This window comes from Amphiprion ocellaris, chromosome 7 (genome assembly GCF_022539595.1).
Source record: "Amphiprion ocellaris isolate individual 3 ecotype Okinawa chromosome 7, ASM2253959v1, whole genome shotgun sequence".
Lineage (NCBI taxonomy): Eukaryota > Metazoa > Chordata > Actinopteri > Pomacentridae > Amphiprion > Amphiprion ocellaris.
Window position 1 is genome coordinate 33,489,478 of NC_072772.1, and position 20,336 is coordinate 33,509,813.

The 20,336-nt window shown below is 42.2% G+C and overlaps 1 protein-coding gene across 3 annotated transcripts; it reads left to right on the plus strand.

Moving 5' to 3' along the window:
* zc3h4 (zinc finger CCCH-type containing 4) lies at positions 1 to 19,252 on the plus strand. Of its 3 annotated transcripts, none has more exons than XM_023288397.3 (14): positions 1 to 308; positions 4,861 to 5,167; positions 5,273 to 5,380; positions 5,486 to 5,684; positions 7,061 to 7,215; positions 7,711 to 7,807; positions 7,910 to 8,046; positions 8,147 to 8,251; positions 8,722 to 8,833; positions 9,479 to 9,588; positions 10,145 to 10,617; positions 11,347 to 11,645; positions 11,761 to 12,009; positions 15,395 to 19,252. In XM_023288397.3, the coding sequence occupies exons 1-14, from the start codon at positions 229 to 231 to the stop codon at positions 17,068 to 17,070; spliced, it is 4,107 nt and encodes a 1,368-aa protein (XP_023144165.1). In that variant the 5' UTR covers positions 1 to 228; the 3' UTR covers positions 17,071 to 19,252. The 3 variants fall into 3 exon arrangements, with proteins under 3 accessions (XP_023144165.1, XP_023144166.1, XP_035812300.1); XM_023288398.3 differs by having other exon boundaries at positions 11,350 to 11,645; XM_035956407.2 differs by lacking the exon at positions 1 to 308 and adding an exon at positions 434 to 1,599.
* The last annotated feature ends 1,084 nt before the right edge of the window (positions 19,253 to 20,336 follow it).

Genomic DNA, 20,336 nt, shown 5'->3' on the forward strand with positions numbered 1-20,336 from the left:
GGCCATTTTAGGCTCATCAGTCGTCATTTCACATCGCTACTGTAGGACGGAGAACGTCAGGACTCAATTTCATCAAATTTCTCTTACAACTGTAGTGGAGAATTGCCTACTATGAACTGAATCTCTTCCTAAAATCAAAAACAAGTAGATCCTAGTGAAGTGACGCATAAGCCAGTAGGTTTCAGTGTCGAGTGGTATTTTTTTTGCACCTCAATGTAGCTAGAGGAAATGGCTGTGGAAAGCATGACTGTCCATCCAAACTCCCCAACTACCAACCACGAACACAACAGTCTCCTGACTGACGAAAGGTCGAGTAATTCTACAATCATATTTAAATGAAATTATTTATTTGTCCTGTGCTTTTACACAAAAAGCCCGGGGTTTCTTTTTCTTTTTTCTGTCAGAGGGATTAAACTCGCCTTTTCTGGAAAACAAGTACAGAGGTAAAGAACGCCATGTTGACACGACAACGCCAACTGGGAGGCCAAATAGCACCTGGGATAACGTTATTCCCTGTGTTTTTATTGCGTTGTCACAATCAACGATCAATCGACTCAAGCCAACTTTTCCGAAGAAAAAACAGATGAGGTCGAAACAGCTGATCAAATATACTTCACTGCCATACTTTGCAAATTTCAGCGACGATAAAGCATCGGTTAACTACTTTCCCATCGTTTTTTGTTTGTTTTTTAAGAACAGTTAACTAATTAATTCAGTTAATTGTGTGTGTGGTGGCCGTTGCTGAAACGTCGCAAGTGTAAGAAAAAAATCCAACCGATTGTCTTTTGCTAACGGTGGGCCTGTTTTCAGGCTAACTTAGCAACATTAGCTTGTTTGCTAACGTTAGCGACGAATGCCGTTGGCAAAGAGCGAGAGAGAGGCTAAGCTAATGGCTAACGGTTTCGTTGAATGTAATTTGCAATTCGTCGACGTTTCCAGTCGCCGCATCGCTTAATTAATATATCGTTAACTGACGATGCAAAACCACTTCGAAGGTTTTTTGATTATGCGTTATTAACCAAAATCCGTTCAACTGTAATCGTTCATTTGGCGGTGCGAAGCAACTTGTCGCCCCATTAGCTCTACGCACTTAAAATTGTACACGAGTCGTGGTTTTTCTAGTTGTAAATAACTCTCGTAAGAAAGCTTAATTTAGCTTCCGAATAGCCTAAGACACCTGGGAGCGCTCCCTCTCAAGACTTAAAGGTTAGTTATCTTAAAATTGGTTGTTTTTTTTTTAAATTAAAAATAGTTTTGGCTTATCTATTCTGTAACATTTGCTAGCTAAACGTACAGCATGTTGGTCATGAATATTTATCTAACATGTCACTTTTATTCACAGTCGTGCCCACACTGACTCGCCCCAAAACATCCACAAAAGTCCCCCCCAAAAAATGTGTAAAACGTCTGCAAAGCATCCCAGAAGTGTTTCAAGTCAAACATAAGTTCCCCCTTTCCACAGTCCCCAGTTGGCAAAATTTGCTGTACCCAGTTGGCCCCACTTCCAAGTCCCACAAACCCCACTAGAGCCCGCAAAATAGGTTAGGGAAAACGTCTTTCAATGGTTTTGAGTGCAAAATGTGAAGAAAACCTATCACAGTAAGTATTCCCCATTTTAATCATGGCCCTTTGCTTATAGGACTAAGTTATGGACTCATCCACTGAGCTAATAATGTACCATAGTGCATGGTAAACCCTTTGATTCAATCATCCTTAATGGACAGAATAATCATGTGCTCTGTTAAACTTTGAGAACTTCTCACAGCTTTCTTTTAGTCAGGTGTGTTCAGAGATTTTGCAGTTTGGTGCGGTGTTCATGGATATAAACTTAAGTTTTTTGGTGACAGATACTGCTCAGGCTTGGACTTTAATGTGTTCACTTGTCATTGAAACTTGTGTAGGGTCTAATCAAGAAGTCACTGAGTAAATAACAGTCTTTCCTCTCCACAGGTCTGCTTAGTGTAATAGACTTGAGCTATAGTAACTCTTAAAGTTTGCGCTTATCTCGAGCCGAGCATAAAGTTGCGTGGATGGAGTTTGTTTGCATTTCAAGTTTTGCTCCAGACTGGCACATTGTTGGCAGCAGGCGATGTGTGTGTCGTATCCCGGCAGGCTGGAGAGGCCACGAGCTTCAGGCCACAGTGAATCCCAGCCACCCCCCATTCACAGCAACCTGCCTCCATAATACAGCCAAATCCCCACGCTGTGATAGAGAGCCCTCCACCGCTACATGACAGATTCACGGGTCTATGTGCCTGAATCTGGCAGGTTTTGATTAAAGTGCCAGCACACAGTACATGCCAATAGTGGAAAAAAAGAGGGGCGAGTTGGCTGTGGACATGTTACTCCTGAGTTTGTGGTGTTTGGATTCAAAGCTGATGGCTGGTGCAGAAAAAGAACCTGCCTGAGTGTAGAAAGTGTTGAAGATGTGGAGGCAAAACATGAACAGATTGATGGTCACAGTAATCCTCTTTTTGGTTCTTGAAGACTTTTTTTTATCTCTTGACTGATTCAGTTTGAAATTGGAAAATGCACCCGACTTCTAAGTATCTGATAGAGTATTTATTTAGAGGCCGTATTGCCGGATAACAGCATGATCTGCATTTGTTCATTTATTTGGAGCTACTTTGCTCTACTTTGTTGAACAAAAGTGATAAAAGTAGGACTTTCAGTGAGAGCATGACAAGTTTAGGGTTTCACTGGAGCTCATGTTCCAGTGTAAGATCAAATATAAAGGTAGATTTTGTTTGTTTTGGATTGTGTGCTATGACAAACAGCAGATAAGTGGATTTTGTTTGGGGAGTAACTTTAGGCCGTATACCAGGATGTGTTCTAAAAAAACATGTTTTCCTTGATCATCTGGATAACTTTGCTGTTTAAACCCAAAATACTTTAAAATCTGGAACCACTCCTGATGAAAACTGAACTTCTCTTGGCTTTGCTCAACAAAGTTATCCAGATAACTTATTTCCACTTGTAATCTTAGTATTGGTAGCAGCCACAACCTTGGATAAAACTCCAATGCAGCTTTCAAACGTAGGGATCTTATCCAAGTTGCTTTTATTCTTCTCGAAAACACAAAGTTGTTGCTCTGTTTCCGAGGTTTCTGCAGATGAACTCTGTGAGGCAGAGATTAATTAGGGCTGATTATTTAGCTTCCCCCCCCCCCCCCGAGGAAGCAGGTATTCTGAGGATGTGGTGCGGTAGAAGCCTTCAGTGCAGCTGACATTTTGCTTCAAAGCAGATCAACTGTAACGCACCACCTGCTACGTTCACAGTGTACACAGTTCACCGTGTGCTCGTCGTCCTGGCCTCGGGCATCACTCCCAGCCTGCTGCACATACTGCTTGGGTGTTGGCCTTTCTCTGAGAGCTGGGACATATTTTCTCAAAATGGGAGTGATTAATACTTGGGTCTATTTGTTGTTGCTAAACTTTACTCTGTTGATAGCCTATGCCTTAAATCATACCATGTGATCTAACTATGGCAAGATAATGTATGCTCAGTAGCTGGCTGTGGATAAAAGTGGCTCCTGTTAGAGTAGAAAGATGTTCTGATTACTATTATCCAGCCTGAGCAGTGGACTACTGTAATGCTGCATCAGTTACTTCAGTGGTGATCCCCTCAGCCTTTGGCATTTAGGTGGTTTGATGATGTAAATGTGTGTGGATGTGCTGCAAATCCCGGCTTGCATCGATTTAAACCAGTTAGGCCACATTTTTACACAAGTTGCACAGAATTACATATATGTTTGTACATCAAGGTTAAGTCCAAACTGATAAATGTTGCGTTCTTCTTGACTGTGTTGAAAAGATGTGGAGAGAATGTTGAAAATGTCTCTTGATTCAACAGTTTTGTGTGTTTTAAAGCGCCTTTGTTGAGTTATTATCCTGTGGCAGCTTGTTTAGCTGTTTACATAGATACATGAAGATATAACATATTTATAGAGTAGTGTAGTTTATATTTGTGTTCTGATTTAGTTGTTTTTCCATTAACAAGACGATATATATCCCACTCAGTGTGCAGAAAGTGTTTTTCAGTTGTGTTCAGCGTTTTAGTGTAGTCTTCACTTGGCTTATTCAGTTTTGCCTGATTCCTAGGAGCATTGTAGGTATTTTTAATGTGCAGTGTTTGAGGAGATTAATATATAATGTAGTGGGGCATGCGTAGAAGCTTTTGACTCATTGTTTAAACAGAAAAAACACCCATGAGAAATAAAAGAGTTGTGCAACTGCACCTTGTGGAGACACAGACACACCAAAAACATAATCTTTTATTTACGAATCCCCAGTCAGAGTAAACAGCGAATCAAACTAACCTTTGTTCTGTCTGACGGTGTGTCAGGTTTTCACCCAAAATACAGAAGATAGTCCTGTCTGAGCTGTTTAATATCAAAAATATGCAAACTTAAACGATTCTCCATGCCACAAATTATTACTAACTGCAGAAAGTCATTGTTTGACATCATTTTAAAAGAAATCAACCTCAGTAGTGTGTTTCAGCTGGAAGTTGATGTCCTATTTTTCTACTTTTGAATTTAAAAACCCATGTTCGATCACAAAATAAGCACATTTAAATTAGCAGCAATGCTTTGTAAATTATTCATCCTTTTAGTCTAGACTTAATGTCTGATCTTAGATTGTTGTCAACTTTACCAAACCTCTGTACTTGTTTTTCATCTGATTTATCTGCAGGTGTGTATACACAAGTAAATAAATCATTTTTGGGCTTTTTCCCTTTATTGGTTTTTACTTTTTAAATCATTTTGAAAGGTTTGTGAGATGACCAGCCGACCGAGCCACAGCGAACGAGAAGATGAGATATGTAACTTTCTTCCATGTGCTTTGTTTCCATAAACAGGCCAGAAGATGGGGAGCTGGAGGAGGGTGAGCTGGAAGACGACGGGGGAGACGTGGAGGCCGAGGAGATGGGTGGAGGTACGTCTGCAGCAGCGGCAGGAGGAGGAGATGGTGGCGATGACGCAGGCGGAGGAGGTGAAGCGGGAGGAGACGGGGCGGTGGAGAGGCCTCGGCGAAGTCGGGAACGCCACGCCAGCAGCGACTCGGACGAGGAGAGAGCCCACCGTCGCAAGAGGAAGCGGAAGAAAGAGAGGGAGCGGGAACGCGAAAAGAGGAGGTCCAAGAAGAAACGCAAATCAAAACATAAAGTAAGAGTTCCGGGCACCGCAGAACTGAATCATCGGCATCTAAAAAATAAGCCAGTGTCTGTGTCTTTTCTTTCTTTGTCTTATGCTTGATGGTTTCTCTTCTAGCGTCATGCGTCCTCAGATGATGACCACTCAGACTACAGTGACGATTCTGACTACAGTCCCAGTGAGAAGAGGAAATACAGAGAATACAGCCCCCAGTACCCCCCATCTGTAAGTCTCAAGAGCAAACATTTCCGCACATGCAATAAACTTTGACAGTTTTATGTTCTGTGAAGCTAACTTATCCTTATTTATTAACATTTGATGTGTCTGCAGTCTCATGGGGGCTACGGCGGCTCAAAGAAGGGTTACATGAAGATGGACAAACAGAGCTATGGAGGCTATGACGACTACGATGAGGACAACTACGAGGGAGAGGAGGACGAAGACATGGGGGACGAAGACTACGACGACTTCACCAAGGAGCTGAACCAGTATCGCAAAGCCAAGGAGGGAGGCGGCCGCGGCGGGCGAGGTGGGTCCATTAGTTAAAACTGATCAGACTGGAAAAAGAAGCTACATTTACCTCCTGAAGTTCCTCAAATGGGGTGTATCAGATGGCAGAATTAATTATCCAAGGTTACTTTATTTATACTTGTGGGGAGATGATTGCATTCGGCATTCTGTTGCAAAACAGACATTGGACCTGACAGACAGGTACTTGATCGAGTGACAAGACAAACAAGACAGAAAGTGCTCAGTTGTCCACTATTCACCAACGTAGCAGCAAGGGATAGGTAAAAAGATAAGACAAATAAAAACAAAACACAATTAAAAAAACCTTAGGGAAATAAGAGCAGTCTCTGGGATAAAAACCAGATTGAGCTGAGGAAAAAGTCCTGTAACTTGGGACTAAAAACCAAGAAACTGAAGTTCACTTCATTATTAAGGATTGATAAAGCTGTCCTCTGTACCTGTTTAGTGGACAGAGAGGCTGGACAAGACTGTGATTCACCAATCAAGCGACTGGAACATCTCACTGTTCGGTTCAATGAGTTTTTCTTTGTAACGGAGGTCTGACAGACTCAATAACAGAACAATAAAACAGGGTCAAGATTGTTTGGTCAGTGTGGAAATATGCAAGTTTTCTGAGGCAGTGGTCCCAAAGTATTTGTACGCTGGAAAAAATGCCCCTCTCAAAACAAGAAAAAAAAACTTATTTCAAGGAACTTTTACCTTGAAATAAGTGAAAAATCTTCCAATAGAACAAGTGAAAAATAGCTTGGTAAGATTTCTTGAAATGAGATATGATATTTAGAATATTGAGATCTTAAAATTAGCTGGGAAAACTTATTTTAAGCTGTATTTTACCAGGATTGTCAAGCTTAGGTGTCTTAAAATAAGCCAGACATGCTAAAAAAAAAAAAAAAAAAAAAGCAGTTTTTCACTCAAAAATAGATTTTTGCTTTCATGTAACCTCCTAATTCAAGATGTATTAAACTTATTTTGAGTTTTCTTGTAAAATACAACTCAAAACAAGATAATTTCAAGATTGTTTGACTAAACAAGATATTTAAGATGCATTGTCTTAAAACAAGTCCCTCCATCTTTCTGAAATCTCACTTGTTAAGTGAATTTATCTTAAAGTGGGATGAGACATTTTGACTAAAAATAAGACCAATAGACTTGGTAAGAGTTTGAGTTTTTGCAGTGTATTATTAAATGAGAAAAGGTTGTAAAGATGACTGATGATTATATTTTAAAAAGTCAAAGTAAGGAGGATCTTCAAATAATGTGTTACAGATTCATCATCATGTGTCTGCTGTTTCACTTGCAATAGTTTCGTTTACACAGTCGTGTTGAGACAATGGAGCTAAGTTCATTCGTCCCTTTGTCTCTGTGCCTCTGCAGGGGCCAAAGGCCGCATGAAGAGCCAGCGAGGCCGTGGAGGAATGAGGGGAGGGAGGCGAGGAAGAGGAGGAAGCAGAGGAAGAGGAGGCCGAGGTGGGGGAGGAAAGATGGGAGGAGACAACGACGATGGAGACGGTTACGGGGACGACATGGAGGTGAGGTTTAGAACTCCCAACGAAGCTCCGTGTCTGTTTGCTTTGGCCAAAGTCGAGGAAACAAGTCTGTTTTTTTGTGTATATTTCACATGGAAGCATTCCAGTAAACAAATACCGTTTGGAGCAGTAACTTCCTTTGTTGCTGCGTTTGAAAGCAGTTTATTCTGGGTTAGATAAACACGCAACATCTGTAGTAGTTGTAGGTAATTTGACAAATCAAGCCCCTTTGGTGGGCTACATAAGGAGAGTGATTATTGTCCTATTAAAAGGAATAATAATCTGAATAAATTCACTTATTTACATCAGTTAGTGCTATGGTTGTGGTCTTGTTTCCTAGAATAAACTGAACTAAAAACCAGCTACACCCTAGTTTCCCTGCGTCTTTATTGTTTTTAACAGGTATTTGGAATTCATTCATTTATACTTTATTCCAAGCTCATGCCATATTTATACCTTGTCAGATCAGTGGCACTGATTAATTGACCTTTCTTACAGTACGGGGAGGACGACTACGACAACATGGGGGAGGACGACTACGACGACTACTCAAAGGAGCTCAGTCAGTACAAGAAGTCCAAAGACAGAGGCAGAGGTTTGTTTTTCTTGAGGAAATGTCTGTAAATTTGACTCTCTTTCAGCTGTGATAGCGATAATAAAATGATAAAATAATTTGCTGGGTTTATTTCTACACAAGGAGGTAGAGGAGGCCGCGGGCGAGGCCGAGGTAAAGGAGGACGGGGGATGATCAGAGGGGGAAAGGGTCGAAACAGAGGGAGAGGAAGAGGTGACATGGGGAACGACGACGACAACAACGGAGACATGGACAACGGGGTAAAATTATTATCAGATTAGCCTCACACTAAAACAAATTAGACAATCCAAAGTTGATTAGTGCTAATGTGTGTTTGCTGGTCGTGTTTGTGTAATTCAGGATGGCCTTGGTGATGGACTGGGGAGGAGGAACCAGAATGAAAAGCACCAGGATAAGAAAGGAAAGGCCATCTGCAAGTACTACATCGAGGGCAGATGCACCTGGGTAAGATCACGCAAATGTTTCCTATTTAACGTAGGAAGTTCTATGATTTTTATGTTTGTTAAATCTACAAGTTTGTTGAAGCTGCTTTTCTAAATTGCCCTTATTGAATAGAAGTTAACAGGATATTTAAAAATATGTTGCATCACAAAGCTTTTTCAGAGAGTCCTCAAAAGAGCTGGATTTTGAAGTTGTGTGCAACCCGTTTACACTCAGTATGTTAAATCGGCACACTATGTGGTCCTATACCTGATTAAACTTAGACAATTCTCAATGGAAGTTTTCAAGTTTGGCACCTGTAAACTATAAAGATTAGGAATTAGTTCAAGCTATCATTTAATAACAGACAGGAACAGCAGCAAAACAAAGGAACGCGGCTGACATATTGTTTATTTTAGCCTCCCTGGTCTACAAATTGTCAGTTTCTTTACATCTCTGAGGCAGATTTCATTATATCCTTCTTCAACCACCAGGGGGACCACTGCAACTTCAGCCACGACATTGAGCTGCCAAAGAAGAAGGAGCTTTGCAAGTTCTACATCACTGGATTCTGCGCCCGAGCTGACCACTGTCCTTACATGCATGATATCCTTTACTGCTGAGCCTCTTTCTCACTTGACCAAAGACTGTATTTTAGTAGAAACATGGATCCATCCATGTATATCCACTTACAGGAACTTTATGGAGACACTATGCCAGCTTGTATTGGGAATTCTGCACTTTTTTTTCCATTTTTAAAGACCAGATAATTATTCATTAGTGTAATTTTTTTTACAAGTTTTACAAGTTTCATTTTTGAAACTACTGATTCATTTTACACAGATTTTAAGTTATTTTGTACAGTCTTTATCTTCTTTTTGACATATTTGGAGTCACTTTGGAGACATTTCTAAACATTTTTGGTCAATTTTCAATAATTTACAACGTTTTTTCAGTTAAAAATGCAAAAAACTGGTGAAAAAAAGTTGGTGAAATGTCGACCAAAGACTGTATTTATAGCAGGAGACAGAGATCTGTGCATAAATATACACTTTAAGGAACTTGCTGGGGTCACGATACCAGCCTTGTTTGAAAATTTTGCACCAAGATTATTCTGGGATTACTGATGAGTGACACTTGGTCCTGTCAAATTGCCTCTTACAGCTGCCAGTATTCACCAGTATGAAGTTATGTAGTTGGCAGGTTAGGATTGGTCCTTTTTTAAGTGTTCCTCCTTGATTCACATGTTACGTGAATTCCCCTGTAAGCTGTTCCACACCACGGGGAAATGTGTCAACGGTGACGAGTGTATGTTCTCCCACGAAGACCTCAATGATGACACTCAGGAGCTGCTCAACAAGGTGAGGTCCTCCAACTACGATTTTCAGTAAACTCTGGAGATTTCAAGAAGTTCTACACTACTGTTCAAAAGTTTGGGGTCATCCAGACAATTTCATGTTTTCCATGAAAACTCACACTTTTATCCATGTGCTAACATAACTGCACAAGGGTTTTCTAATCATCAATGAGCCTTTCAACACCATTAGCTAACACAATGTAGCATTAGAACACAGGAGTGATGGTTGCTGGAAATGTTCCTCTGTACCTCTATGGAGATATTCCATTAAAAATCAGCTGTTTCCAGCTACAATAGTCATTTACCACATTAACAATGTCTACACTGGATTTATCATTTATTTAATGTTATCTTCATTGAAAGAAACTGCTTTTCTTTCAAAAATAAGGACATTTCTAAGTGACCCTAAACTTTTCAACGATAGCGTATATTTTAAAGAGATGTATATATTCAAGGCATTTAAATTGAACACTTGAATGTCTACAAATTGCAGGCTGTATTTGCTTTTCCACAGTTCAGATTCACTTAGCAGTGGGTTTTTCTGTGACCTTGTTTTCCAGATGTTGGCAGAGGATGCAGAGGCTGGAGCTGAGGATGAGAAGGAGGTGGAGGAATTGAAGAAGCAGGGGATCAACCCTCTCCCGAAGCCTCCTCCTGGAGTTGGCCTTCTCCCCACCCCTCCTCGGCCTGTTCCTGTAGACGCCAACACAGGAGCTGGGGATTTTGGAGGGCCTCCGCCTGGTGACTTTGGGGGTCTTCCTGGACCGAATCAGGGGCCAATTCCTGGCAAAGGACCACCAGGACCCGGGCCTATGCCTGGGCCGAACCCCTGTGCTGTTCCGCCTGTCCATGGTCCCGATGGAGCTCCCTTCCCAGGTGGTCCCCCAAATCCCAACATCCCTCCTCCCCACATGGGTCCTCCACCTCCTGTTGGTGGAGGAGGAGGAGGAGGTGGCATGGGGAAGAAGATCCCCTCACTGTTTGAGATTAAAGTTCAGCCGACGGGACAGCTGGCTCAGAAGCTGGCAGTTAGGTGAGATATCAGAAAACTCAGATTAAGAATTAAAGAGCACTGTTTTATGTTTCCATTTGTAGAAAATATAGGCAGTGATCTTATGTAGAGTGAAATTAAGTTAAATCTAAGTTGTAGATGAGAAATACTTCCACCTATAGGCCTGAAAGATGGCTCTGAACATTTGTTAGGCTGCTTCCAACACTTACACTAACGTTCAAAAGTTTGTCCGTATTTATGAAAAAAAAACGTTTTTTTCAATGAAGATAACATTAGATGAATGATATATATATATATATATATATATGTAAAATGTGGTAAATGACTATTGTAGCTGGAAACAGCTGATTTTTAATGGAATATCTCCATAGAGGTACAGAGGAACATTTCCAGCAACCATCACTCCTGTGTTCTAATGCTACATTGTGTTAGCTAATGGTGTTGAAAGGCTCATTGATGATTAGAAAACCCTTGTGCAGTTATGTTAGCACATGAATGAAAGTGTGAGTTCTCATGAAAAACATGAAATTGTCTGGGTGACCTCAAACTGTTGAACAGTAGTGTAAATATAATAGATCCTAACCTAACACGGTTTATGCCACAGACCTTTATTTAATTTGACCTACAGACACAGCAGGAAGAATATTTTTTAAACAGACATATTAACTGTGTGAATAATGAACAAATGTAAATGTAAGTCGCTCAGAAGTCCTTCCTGTAAATCCTAACACCAATTTCGCTTTGAACCAGAAGCCAGGCCCCCAGTGGGAACCAGGGTCAGTCCACACCACCTGGACCCCAAGGGCCCCCTGGTGCCCTGCCGGCCCGCTTCCCTGCTCCTCCAGGCATGATGTCCCCTGACATGCAGAACATGGGGCCCCCACCCAACATGGGCCCCGGCGGACCACCCATGATGGGAGGCTTTGCACCTGGTGAAGGTCCTCCACATGGAGGCGCGATGCCTCCAGGTCCTCCTCAGGGTGGAAACTTCTTCAATAACTTCTACAATCAGCAGGAGGGTATGAAGATGGAGGGGGTGGTGCAAGAAGGTGAGAGTGAATTCAAAGCATTCAGGCAACTAACTGAGCGGTACACGTGTTTTTTAGTCGGTGGCAGAAAAGTTTTGTTTTTGGACTAATGAGGACGTTCACTTCTCCCTCTCAGGTGACAACTACCAGGGGTTTTCTGGCATGGATGAGCGAGCAGGAGCAGGGAAGTTTGGAAATCAGTCGGGTGGCCAGGAAGGTTCAGCTAACGGAGCCTCGGCCGGTCAGGGAGGGATTTCTGTTCCTGACTTTCTGCCTCCAGCGCAACGTGTTCTGTTCATGAGGATCCAACAGAAGCAGCAGGAGGAAGAGGAAAGAGCTCGCAGGATGGCCGAGGGAGGAGCAGAGAAGACCAAAGACACTGAAGGTAGAGGAAAAATATCTGCACCTCTGTGTGAAAATACAGTTTGGAATTGTGAATTGTACTGTTTTGTGTCTTAAAAATGTCCTTTTCATACAAATCTTACTTAATTTGTAGCTTGTATTACAGAGTATAGATTCATATCAACACAGTTTAAGTAGTAGACCAGCTTTCTTATACATTTTATGTTTAGACTTCTGCTAATTGGCTTTTCTTGATTAAATATTACTGGCAGTAGATTTTTTCTATCCCTGGTGATGGGAAGGAACGTTGACAAGGACTACAGTTAATCAGCAAATGTGGTTCTGCTCTGGAATTTAAAGCAGCTGTTTGCGATCGCTTTTTCATCTGGCAGTCCCAGCTACTGTCATTTCCGGACTATTGAGCGCACCTGAATATAAGCCGCACCCACTAAATTTAAAAAGAAAAAAAAAATTGTACGTATGCAGGCCACACCTGTCTAAAAGCCGCAGGTGTCCACGTTGTAACATGAGATGTTTACACAGAAATATATTTTAACCTAAATGGGGTTTTTTTCCGAACAGTGCCTGTAACACAGCAGTAAAACGCACTGAGTCAGTTCTTCACGCTGCCGACTCCAACGTCTCACTATAGATTCATTGATGCCAAGCTGACGTGCAGCAGCTCTATTTCCTTCTTCGACAGCCAGATCGATTACATTTAACCTAAAAGCATCTTATACATTTCTTTGTGTGTTTTCCATGATGAGGGTGTGTGCATGAAGCCAAAATGACTGATCTGAAGAATTTAGTGACTGCATTTGATTTAATTCCAGCAGTTTCATTGGTCCACTGTGACCTGTTCGGTAATTTCATTCTGACGTGACAAGGCTAAACGTATTGACGCCGTGAAGCTCGCCCGTAAAAATCTATACATTTGCCGCATCGTTGTATAAACCGCAGGGTTCAAAGTGTGATAAAAAAAGTTGCAGCTTATAGTCTGGAAATTACGGTCATCCACAGTGCAGTTTGAAAACGCCCAATATCACGATTCTCTGTACAACTTACTGCCATTCTGTTGATGCAGAACACGAGCTGTTTCTCCATTTCTCCGCTCCTATCTTTATATGCCACTGTTTTTGCTTGACCAGCTGGGTTTCTGAAGGGTGAAAGTCACCTGTTAATGTATATAAACATCTGGAATTATTGGTAGTTTGCTGCGAAATAATTCAAAATCATGTCATTGATCTGCTACTGTCTTTGTACATGTACATAAAGATTTGTAAGTTTTTGTAGCGATAACTTTTAAAGGCTTTCCAACATTCCTACAGTCAATATAAATCTCAGATATGACCAGTTCTTTCAAACTGAATCTAATGTTAAATGTGTTTTTCCATCCGATGTTCTTGAGAGCTTCGGAAGGATATCAGGCTATAAGGTAAACATGCAAAAGAGTGAGCTAATGCCTATAAACTCTGTGGCTAAACAAATCATGCCGAGCCAATTCCCATTCAAAATAAGTCAAGATAAATTTAAATACTTAGGTGTATGGATAACAAAAAACTACAAGCACATGTACAAAACAAACTTTATCCCATTATTAGACTCCATGAAACAGGACCTCGAACGATGGAACACACTCCCATTATCATTGGGAGGTAGAATAAATATTGTTAAAATGAATATCTTACCTAAATTTTTGTACATTTTTCAATGCGTACCTATATTTTTAACAAATGCCTTTTTCTCCCTTATTGACAAATCTATATCTTCATTCATATGGAATGGGAAAACTGCACGCATCTCTAAAAGTGTGTTACAGAGGCATAGAGAGCAAGGGGGTTTTTCACTCCCAAATTTCCAATTCTATTATTGGGCATCCAACATCCGAGCAATGCTATTTTGGTGCTCCCCCTGTTGCAGCCCTGAATGGTTAAAACTGGAAAATATGTCGTGCAGTCTTACCTCCCTTCACTCCTTGATGACTTCAGAACTACCTCTGTCTCAACCGATGTGCAAATTCTCTGCAAACCCAATTGTCAAACACTCATTCAAGATATGGTGTCAATTCAGAAGGCGTTTTGCTTTAAATGATATGTCAATCAATGGTCCTATTGCACATAACCATATGTTTGCTCCTTCCATGATAGACGATTGCTTCTCAACCTGGGCTACGCGTGGCCCAAGGACACTGAAAGACTTGTTTATTGATGGACAGTATGCCTCGTTTCAACAACTAAAAACAAAATTTGAAATCCCTAACTCTCAATTCTTCAGGTATCTTCAATTACGCAGCTATATGTCAACCACGCTCAATCACTTCCCATCACGGCCCCCCGACTCTCTTCTTGAAACAATGTTAAATATAAACCCGCTTTCTAAGGGTGTCATTGGGAAAATATATACTTCTATCATTTCTTACAATGTACAGCCACTTGCACATACCAGAAGAAAATGGGAAGAAGAGCTTGAAATTGTAATATCTGAGGATGAGTGGCAATCTGCAGTGAATAATATATACTCATCTTCAATTTGCCTAAGACACAAGGTAATTCAACTTAAAATTGTTCATAGATTGCATTGGTCAAAAGTTAAACTAGCAAAATTCAAACCGGATATAGACCTAAATTGTGACCGCTGTGAAATTGAGCAAGCATCATTATCACACATGTTCTGGTTTTGCTCAAAATTGGCACCCCTCTGGCAATCAATTTTCAAATTCCTCTCTAGCGCATTAAAGATCAATATTGAACCAGAGGCCAAAATTGTAATATTCGGCATTATGCCTGAATCTACCAACTCAAATAAAAAACAAAAGGAAGTAATAGCCTTTACTACGCTAATTGCCCGCAGGCTCATTCTCCTTAATTGGAAAGAAAAACATCCACCATCTTTTAGAATGTGGCTCACCGATTTCCTACACCATCTAGCCTTGGAAAAAATAAGAAATTCCGTCAGAGGGAACACTGAAAAATTCTTCAAAATCTGGCGTCCTATTTTGGACCAGATCCAAGAAGTGGATCCGTCACTCATTACAGAAGAGTAAATAATAAACTATTTACTTTCACACGTTAATCAACAGCAGAGAGATAAGAGACATTGTATTATTATTATTATTTTTTTTTATTTTTTTTTTTTTTTTTTTTTTTTTTTTTTTTTTTTTTTTTTTTTTTTTTTTTTTTTTTTTTTTTTTTTTTTTTTTTTTTTTTTTATTATTATTATTATTATTTGTATTTTATAATATATATATATATGTATTTTATTTTTTGACTGGTGCAACAGTGTGGGGGGGGAGGGATTTGGGGTTATGTTAAAAGAAAAAAAAAAAAAAAAAAAAAAAAAAAAAAACGGAATTGTATTGTACTATTTTTCTGTCATACTGAATCTTCAATAAAAACACATTGAACAAAAAAAAATGTGTTTTTCCTCAGGTGACTCAGGGAACTGGTACTCCAGTGAGGATGAGGATGGTGGTGGCAGTGTAACTTCCATCTTGAAGACGCTCCGTCAGCAGACTCAGGCTCCTCAAAAGCCTGACGGCCTTCCAAGTGACCCGCGGCTCCAAAAGGCTTCTCCTGCCATCCCCCCGGCTCGTCCAGCAGACCCTCGCTTGATCCGGGACCCCCGCCTGGCACGTGCTGCTGAGTCGGCTCAAATCTCCGACCATTTGGCCGCTCCGTCTTCCTCCGGACCGCCTGCAGACCCCAGGTTAGCCAGGCTAGCCGCCGCCTCAGCAGGAGCCACCTCCCACTCGTCTCCTGCTCCTAAACCTGAACCTCCTCTGGTCTACAAGCCCCCGCCTCTTACAACCCCGGCAGCAGATGAGGAGGAGACGGAGCGGGTTCTACGGGACAAACCGGTGCCGATTCCTCTGGACCCGCTCATGGGCATGGCTCTGAGAGACCCGCGCTCCCAGCTGCAGCAGTTCAGCCACATCAAGAAGGACATCGTTCTCCACATGCCGGCCTTCGCTAAAACCATCACCTGGTCGCCCGAAGACCTCCTCCCGCTCCCCATCCCCAAGCAGGACCTCCTTCCCCTCCCTCCAGGCATTCCACCTGTGTCCTCTCTGGACTCTCGTCGAACTCAGCAGTCCCTCCAGACGTCACTCCCCCACTCCCAGCCTCCTCCCATCCAGCCTCCTCCCTCCTTGGACCCCCCCGCTCCCTCCTCCTCAACCTCGACCATCCCAGACTTTGAGCTCCTTTCTCGTATCCTCAAAACCGTCAACTCCGGCTCATCCCAGACCCCCTCCCCTCCTCACCTGTCCACCCCTGCTGCACCTTTGTCGCTGCTGAGTCAGCCGCCCTCCATGCCTCCTGCACCTTCAGAAAAGCCTGTAGACCCCCGCATGGCCCGTAAAGACCCCCGTCTCCAGCCGCAGAAGTCAGCGCTGAAGCAGCCATCAGAACCTGCGCCTCCTGCACTTCCTTCCACGTCTCCAGCAGCAACCTCTGGCTCTTCTCCACCTGGCATCGCCCCCTACGACCCCAGACTGCTCTCTTCAGGTGGGGCAGGGCGCAGTGTGGGGCCCGGGGCACCAGGGGGAGCCAGCGTGCTAAGCGGCATCAGCCTCTATGACCCTCGGACTAACAAGCCGGGCAGCCCCAGTGCCGGCAGCGGCTCCAACAGCTCCCCCAACTCAGCCACCAGCACAGAGTCCAAACCCAGCGAGCCCACGACCAGTAAACCCAAGTCCAAGGAGCCCCTGTTCGTTCGGAAGTCCGCGTTGGACCAACCGGAACCGGAGAAAAGCGGCGAGCAAGGAACCGATCGATACAACAGCTACAACAGGCCTCGACCTAAGCCTGCACCCTCGCCTAACTCCACGGCGCAGGGAGGAGCGGCTGCAGCTGGGGGGGCTGCAGCCGGAGGTCAGGGTGCTCCTGGAGCTGCCGGAGATCAGGGGCCTGCGGGGGTCCACAACCTGCCCGTGTCCTCGCTGTTCGGCGTGGTGAAGCAGGCGGCCAAACCTGGCGGGACGAGCAGCCCCTTCGGAGGAAACAGCCCGGCGCAGTCGGAGCAGGCGGCCACAGAGCAGGACAACGCCTCACTGAAGGACGTTTTCAAAGGCTTCGACCCCACAGCGTCGCCTTTCTGCCAGTGACATCCATCCTGGAGCCCTAAAGCCCAGGACCTGCTTCGGTTTTGGGCTGTTTTAATACGTTTTGGACGCTGAACGGATCAGTGAAAAACAGAAAAGCGCACGGCTGCGACTGCTTGTAAGACTGGTTAAGACAAACCTTTGTGAACAAAACACAAACACACTTTCCCACAGTGTTGCAGATGCAGATTCTATAATAGACTTTCGGGTAATGGGGAGGGTTTAAAGTTAAATCTCTATTTTAAACAGACTTATTGGCGTATAAATAGATGTATTCTCTTCATCTCAGTGCTCGGTGAAAACAGTTATTCAGACAGCGATGATACACGTTTATATGGAATGCACATTTTAGCTTCACGTCTTGTTTCAGTCTCTTTTCACTTCAGTTTCTCAGTTTTTTTTGTAAGTCTTCTCATCTTTACACCGTGTAACGTGCTCGTACTACGTGTTTTTGGGTAGTTACAATTGGCGGTGCAACAAATGAAAAGATGGATTTCTTTTTATCACTTTTGTGGTGTTTCTGCGATGAAATCGCACTGAAATTAGCACATCGCAAACCAATATATAAACACATCACTGCCTTCTCTGTCCTGTTTTCCCTTTATGACCCGTTCTCTAACAAAAACACATTTAGTTTCTGTTCACATCACGTTTTCTGCAGAAACTGTTGCAAATATCTGAATATAAACCTATATTCTGCCTGATCTGGTTTTTTTTAGTATTTATTTTTTTACTTTGCACTGTCAGCTTGTGTTCTCTGAGGCTTGTATTGATATTTTTAATGTCTATAGCTCCTCCTGCTGTTCCCATTTCAGGTATTTACCAGAACAGGTGACTTTACTGTTCCTCTATAACCACTACACCACTGTTGTTCATTTTTTTTCCCATTCTACACAAGTTTTGCCTTCAGTAGTCTCATTACTGCGAAGAGAAAAGACTTTCAAGTGAACATTTTGTTTTATCGGTTTGCGAAAGTGGAGATTTCTGCAACATTAAGGTGGAAAAGATAAAGAACAGACGGAGCTGCTTTTCAGAAGCGTTTTAGTCGCAACATCAGCCGCATCTGCAGCCCAAAAATCGAACTTGGTTTGATTTTTCACGATCAGAATTGAACACTTTGATTAACCGGACTTAAAAGCCATCGTCTAAATCATTGCTTTTAGTTGTTTTTGATATTATTAACTGCTTTGTTAAGAATGGAAAGAGATCCTACTGGATGTGACTGCAGATTTCTGAGAGCGGGTTGGAGGAACAGGACGATTTGCCGCCCTGCTGCATCAATTTTCAAGCTTTTCGCTCAAGCGTTTGGTGGCACTGTGACAATCATAAACAACCCACAGACCTAAAATTCACTTCAAGCATTGATCTGTGCAGGGGCGCCCCCTGCTGACTAAGAGAACCATGTCATTAAAAATGCACTCAAAGCAAAACATTTGTCTGTTTCAAGCTCACTTTTTGCAGGACAAATGTTCTGTTCCTGTGGATTCAGAGTTTATATGAGTGTCTAAAGTTGACCTCCCTCCCCAGTGTTCTGCCGTAGCACCATTAACAGTTGAAATGGAGAAGCGGTTGTTCCCGTTTCGTGTGATTCGGCGGTGGTTTCATCGCCAGGTTCGTTTGAGAATCTGTAAATGTGGGCGTCACAGCAGGGGAAGTTGCAGAACTTTTTTTTTTCTTCCCCTACTTCCAGAAGGTTAAGATTGTACAACAGCTCTCAGGATCGTTGTCGACCGTCTCGTGTTAAAAATGTTGATCATTTTAATTTATTTTTTTATACTCGGGTAAATATACTTCCTCACTTGTCATTTTTGAACTGAATAATTTTGTATGTTGGGAATATGTGAATACCACTCACCTCAGTGGGATGAAGGCGGTCTGTAAGGGAGAGGAGAGGAGAGGAGAGAGGCTTCTTTTGCTTTTGTGTGTGAAGATTGAGACTAACAAAGAATTCACTATTTGCTCCTTCCTGGTCGGCCTTTGAAAAGCTGGCAGGAGGCTGAGTGCCAGCGTGAAAGTTCGTCTTTTCCTTTACAGCTTTGTTGTTTTGTATATTTGTTTTAAGTTTATTTTCTCACTCTGTAAATTTGACTAGTATCCTTCCTGTCTTTGGAGGAGTTTTCTAACTGTACACTGTAGGTGAGGCTGTAAGTATTTAAATAAAGTTGATAAGTGATCAACCAGCTAACACTCTGCTTCCTGTGTTGATTCTTGTGATTCATTTATGTCATGTGAAGCTTAAAATCAAAATAAACAGCAGGCAGCTGATGTAGTGTTCACTTGTTGTCATGGTTACAGTGATGCCGTGCTGCTATCTTTCAATGACACAGAAATCTTTAACAAATCCATGGATCCAGACTATAAACTGCATCACTGCCAAAATCTAATCACTGGGTCCTGGTGTCATTTCTGACCTTCCCTGAAAATTTCATCCAAATCCGTTAGTCCATTGTTGAGTAATGTTGCTAACAGACAGACAGACAGACAGATTCACAGACAAACGTACACTGATCATCACATAACTCCACTGTTCCTTGGTGGAGTAATAAAGGCAGTGCTGAAGGCAAAGGGGATCCAACCTTTCACTAGCAGAGTGTACCTAATAAAGTGGCCAGTCAGTGCACATTTATCGTGCTTTTTTACTTTTGTTATATCTGTATTTTTAAGCTTTATTCTACTTTTTGTCATGCTTTTTTCCAAATTTACATTTTTTTTATTAATGTTTGAAATCCATTTTGGAGTAATGTTGCGAACAGACAGACAAACCGTCGCATAACTCCAACATTCCTTGGTGAGTAATAAGCCTTTTCTATGCTGTCATCCCCTGACAAGCATTAAACTTTTGCCTTGTTATTATAAGGATCTCTCGTGTTACAACAGCTGAATAAAATCCTTTAAGTCTTGTTATGAGAGCTTCCACGTCTGTCATCAACGCAGGCTGAAATAAAAGCTATTTTTGTTTGATTTTGTTCCCTTGTCAACTGAAATATGCAGCTTTAATGCGACTGTGTGGTGTTTTTTCAACCCTTCTCTCAATGCACTTCTTGCAGGGAACCACTGATGCTTATTTTAAGCTACTTAGAGAACCAGACGGGTGGGGTTAAGTGAAACCAGGACTATTCAGGCAGCTCGGATCTGTGGTCACTGAGCTCACCGTTGTTTCCTGTGACTATTTCAACTTCTATTTCTCATTTCGTAATAATGTCTGCGTGTGTCGCCAGTTAAATCATGATATATTCCAAAGTGCCCTTTGACCCAGATTACTGCATGCA